Source organism: Penaeus monodon, chromosome 5 (assembly GCF_015228065.2).
Source record: "Penaeus monodon isolate SGIC_2016 chromosome 5, NSTDA_Pmon_1, whole genome shotgun sequence".
Lineage (NCBI taxonomy): Eukaryota > Metazoa > Arthropoda > Malacostraca > Decapoda > Penaeidae > Penaeus > Penaeus monodon.
The window spans coordinates 9,308,642-9,313,641 of NC_051390.1; the positions used below are offsets into that span (position 1 = coordinate 9,308,642).

Consider the following 5,000-nt stretch of genomic DNA (forward strand, 5'->3'; position numbering starts at 1 on the left):
GACAGCTGTGCTCTTTGGCCTCCCCCTTGGCTTTCTCTCTCTGATTTGCTACTCCATCTGGTGCTCTGATATTATGGATGCAGACGAGGAGGAAGGTAAGTTACAGAAAAGATTGAGTTTCTCACTGTACAAAGACTGCATCCTTGAGAGAGTGTGTATTTAGAAAAGACTATTGAAATAATATAGCATTTAAACATTATGAAATGAGTTTATCCGGGTGAAAGACTATTTGTGAAGTATTTCTTATTTATTCAGACTTGTGTGTCTTTTAGGAATATGTTTACTTTTCACTTACTTTGCATAAAGTAAAAATATATAAAGTGCAGTAGTTTAACATTTTTGTATTAATCTGTGTGTAATATTTTTACTGCTTTAGTGTTTAGGAGTAAGAATTCTGTGAGCATTGGGATTTTATGGTGAGAAAACCCAACTGTGGATTAAATATTATATATCATAAAAAGCTAGAAAATTTAGTGTATCAGGTTCATTTTAAAAATAAATATTAAATACAGATAGAATACTTCCTCTTCATAAGTTAAATGGTGAGACTATGCAGATTTATGCCTACTATAATGCTAAGTAAATATCTGTAATAAAGATTTGTTTTGATGTATTTACTACTGGTAAATGTATTACAGTTGTAAACAGGCTTTTTTCCTGCATCTTTTTCAATATCAGTGAGATATATTTAGTGTTCATGAATATAACTAGCAGCATTTTGTAAGGTTCCTCCAGCCACACCCACAGTGTCATCTCCATATCCCCATTTCCCTTGTGGGTCCTCTCCTCTCCATGATCCAGTTGTACAGTTTGTGTTCCCTGCCTCTTAGTGACTGTGTAATTCTATTAGCAACTGTGTGGTATACTCCATGTTTTTTCTCATCCATGTTCCCCTTCCACACACCAGACTGTTCCCTTTAATTATATCTTGTTGAGCAAAGTAAAGCATTATTCTGTAAAAGGGTTTTTTAATTGTCTTTGAGTGTCCTTTTTTATTTACAGTTAGGGCAGATTTGGTGGATTGGTAATGGATTTTTTTTTACAAAGACATCAAATTTTGTACAGACATAAAGGGTTTAGATTCATATTTTGTTGTATGATAATGTTCACACAGCCATTTTTATTTTTCAGAAGAGCCTCAGCATGAAAAGAAGGACTGATCGAGGTTACATTATGGAACAAACATCAATGTGTGTTTCTGGGAATATCTCCAGATTGCAGCCTGTCTTAGTCCAAACATATTTAATGACCTGAACAAATATTATTAAGAAGAAAGTACAGAAAGAGTTGTATTTTACTTAGTGTTATGGAAATTTTGAAAAATTTTGAAGTCACCCAGTTAGTGATACTGATTATTATTCTCAAACAACAAATGATTGTTGTTGCTTGTGCCATATTGCATTTGTTGATAGAAATTTTTCAGCATAGGGCAATTAAATGTGCATTTTTTCCCATAAACTTGATGATCGTAATGAAAGTAGTTTAAGGCCTATAAGTTATATATGTTTGTGCATGCATATTTGGACCTTGGCTTTTGTAAAAGAAAAATCATGTCTCAGACTCTTACTTTTTTAGAGTTTGATTTGTACAGTATTGATATGTGCATTTTTTTGTTGGAAATGTTGCATTCCCTTTTTAATACATGTTTTGTGATACTTATTTATTTTAAAGACTGATACTTTGTTATATGAACTTGTGTAGGGTAATTTCCACCAGTTTATAATCTACTGGTTTGTTAATTTTTTAAGACTTAAGATTTTATTTTCTAGCTGTAAGAATATGTTTCCTATTAAAAGAAATCAGACATGTTTTCAACGTGAATTATAATTCATGTAATGTCATTTTATAATGGTGCCTCTGGCGTGAGGAAATGATACAAAACTTTGATCTCATTTCTGGTTCTCATTTTTAGATAGAATGTATTGAAATCTTAATTACATCATAATAAAGGGATATGTGAGATGAGGACGATATGAGACAGATTGAGAGTAGTTTTTAAAAATCTGCATTAAAAGTCACTAATTGCATGTTCATTTATATTGTAAACCCTGAGATTCTATTTGTTATAGTGTATTATCTTATGATACATATGCTTTGTAATCTAAGTAGCTGATTTTCAGTGAAGGACCATAATGTTTTTGTAATAGCAATACTTTACCATTACAAACAAAAGGTAAAAGTCATGGATTGATTATACCTGTTTGTAAGCACTGGATTACAACTGGATTGTGAAGGTGTTCTTTTACATGGATGGATGCACTTTGGCTTCACTTAAGAAGTAAATGGTTAATTGATAAATTTAACATAATCGAGAATCAGATAAAAAAAATTGAATTGATTAATTATCATGAGAAATTATAATTTTATTGGTTGGAATGTAATACATTGCCATATCAGTTTACAGCTTTATTACATTCTGTGCTCCTATTCCAGATAAGTAAATATCTTTTTAGACTTTCATTGAATATAAATTCTGTGCAGAATACTAAAACCAGGATAGTGAGACTTATATTATGAACAGGAACTAGTCAGAAATCCTTATCATAAAATTTTCTTTATAAGAAAAATCTTACTGTGTGTAAAATTGGTAAGAGTAGGTATGTCACAATCAGCTTTCATGTAATTTTATTTTTACTTTTTTTATTTTTTATTTATTTATTATTATTTTTTTTTGTGTGTGATTTATTAGATTTTGAATTGAGGTTTTAATATATTGAGGCAAGAGCTTGTAATCAGAAAATAAAAGGAGAGGAATTCAATGTTTTTTTGTTTTTTTTAATGTAATTATAACTTTAGTAATGTAGGGCTGCTATATTTCCCATAAACATATAAATGCAAGCAGGTACACACACGGCACATAAACAGGTGCATCGCTACACATTTCCACCATTTTTGTACAAAGCACGATGGGCATTACAAGGTCGGTACTGGAGCAGCCTGATTAGATATAGGTTTTATACTTGCTATAAAGATAAGTGAGTGTTTTGGTGAATATTGTTGCTCTCTGATGCAAAAGATGTCTGTGTTTCAAGATATAATGAAGCCAATCTTGAAAAGAATTTTTGAAACTTTAGACTATTGAATTAGCCAGGCAGATGTAATGACTGTCTTTGCCATAGAGCTCATGGGCATTTTCTGTTGTCACTCAGTATTCAGTAATTATACCTCTCCAAACTAATGCGTGCTGTCATCAATTTTGAAAACTTATTTCTTATTTAGTTTGTTAACTCAATTTGTTTTCTTGTATTATGGTTTACTGCATTTGATTGTTATCATTATTGCATGCTCATAAGTAGAAAGTGGCTCAAGGGATAAAGTAATGAAATGTGAGACAGGCTGTAAGAGATATTTTGCATGCATGCATCAAATGATAATCATTCTGTAATAAAAACAGGATATTTCCTTATTTTTATCAAACTTTAAAAGTTTAAAGACCTTGAATTTTGAGTAGTGTATTGAACTCTATGTAAACAAGATATCCTTCTTCATATTGTTAGATGAACAATATTTGTGATATAGTTATATAGAAAAGAAGAAACAGCCAATATATTTTTAATAAAATACAACAGATGAGGAGGAAGACGTGAGTAAGTCACCCTTATACATATTTGGTATATGTGCATACTTAGACATATAAATGTATTTCAGTAAGATTTATGGAGTTGTCCTGTGCTGAATGTTGATGAATAATTGTTAAATTCAAGCATAGTCTATGAACCAAATATTGTTTTAAAATGTAGGATTAAGTACTAAACAAGAATACATTTCCTCCCTCACAAACAATGCATAGATTTGTACACTATTTTGTGTAATTAGTATAAACAAAAATACAGGTATAGAGAGAACAGTTGTATTTCACATATCTTTGAACTCCTTTTGAATACTCCGTATACTTTGGTTTTATTTTGGTAAGTTTCAAAAAGTGATGTGCTCTTTTATTTATATAGCTGGAAGGGAGACAGTCTTGTCAACTCCTCAGTAAGATGTAAAAGTGTTCATATTTTTTTCTTTCTTTCTCCTCTGTAAAGAATATTTGACTTTGTGTGTTTGTACCCTCTCACACACTTAGAAAAGTATTCTTATTCTATGTAAATGTTCATTGGGCAAAGTGCTAACTAAAGCTCATTATTATTATTTTTATTCTGTCCAGTGACATTATGTTATGTTTTTTTTTTTTTTTTTCTTTTAATACTGACATTAGGTTTTATGTATAGAAGTGTAAGCCACTGATTTGCTAGGTTTAACACATTTCTGTAGTATAGGTGTAGAATGAAAAACTAGTTCTTCTTGCACATGCATAAGTCTTGAGTTAATGTGGTTATGTATGTTGTGTAGGTTACAAAGGAAAATGATCACTTGACATTCTATTATACCAAAAAGATGAAAAAATAAAAGTGTAACCATTGACCATTACTTTATTTACTGAATCCTGTTCAACATCTTGCTTGTTGAAAGTAAATGAATGGATAAATGTGGGCTGCCTTCATTGTCATGACTAAAATTCATAAAATATACAAAAGCAATGAGAGAATTGAAAAATTAAAAACTATTATTACAGAATAATTTATATTTATTGTGACATGAGATGAAGAGGTTCAGTATTCTTTGATCTGAATAATGATGCCAATTGATGCTCATGTTAAGCAGAACAGTCTATGGTCTTCTGTTAAATATCTTTTGGATGCACAGCTTGATTTACTATCACAATTATTAAATAACAAGGCTTATTTATAATCAATCTTTTAGTAATATGCAGCATCTGACTGAATCATGAAAGGTTTTCTTGCTAATGGATTAGATTTAATAACTCAATAGGTTTTCTAGGGTTTTTATATTTATCCAAATAAGAACATTACAGCTATTTTTTTCTGATTTCAAATATATCTTTTTATTAGTAAATAATGGGTGAGATTTGGACCACTGCCTATCTTTAATGCAAACAACTTCAGGAACAATGTACTTTTATATTCAAATTCAAGATAAAGAATATATACTTATGC

General features: G+C 30.3%; 1 protein-coding gene and 1 long non-coding RNA gene across 2 annotated transcripts in view; both read left to right on the plus strand.

Moving 5' to 3' along the window:
• Positions 1-2,105, plus strand: LOC119572955. The gene is made up of 2 exons (XR_005228744.1): positions 1-95; positions 1,132-2,105. It is a non-coding gene; the product is annotated as an uncharacterized LOC119572955 (long non-coding RNA).
• LOC119573435 (cyclin-dependent kinase 20-like) overlaps positions 1-5,000 on the plus strand; it is a 23,894-nt gene that overhangs the window by 11,326 nt on the left and 7,568 nt on the right. Inside the window, exon 3 of the mRNA XM_037920664.1 lies at positions 712-837. Within this exon, the coding sequence (XP_037776592.1) occupies positions 712-837 (126 nt within the window). The remainder of the gene's footprint in view (positions 1-711; positions 838-5,000) is intronic.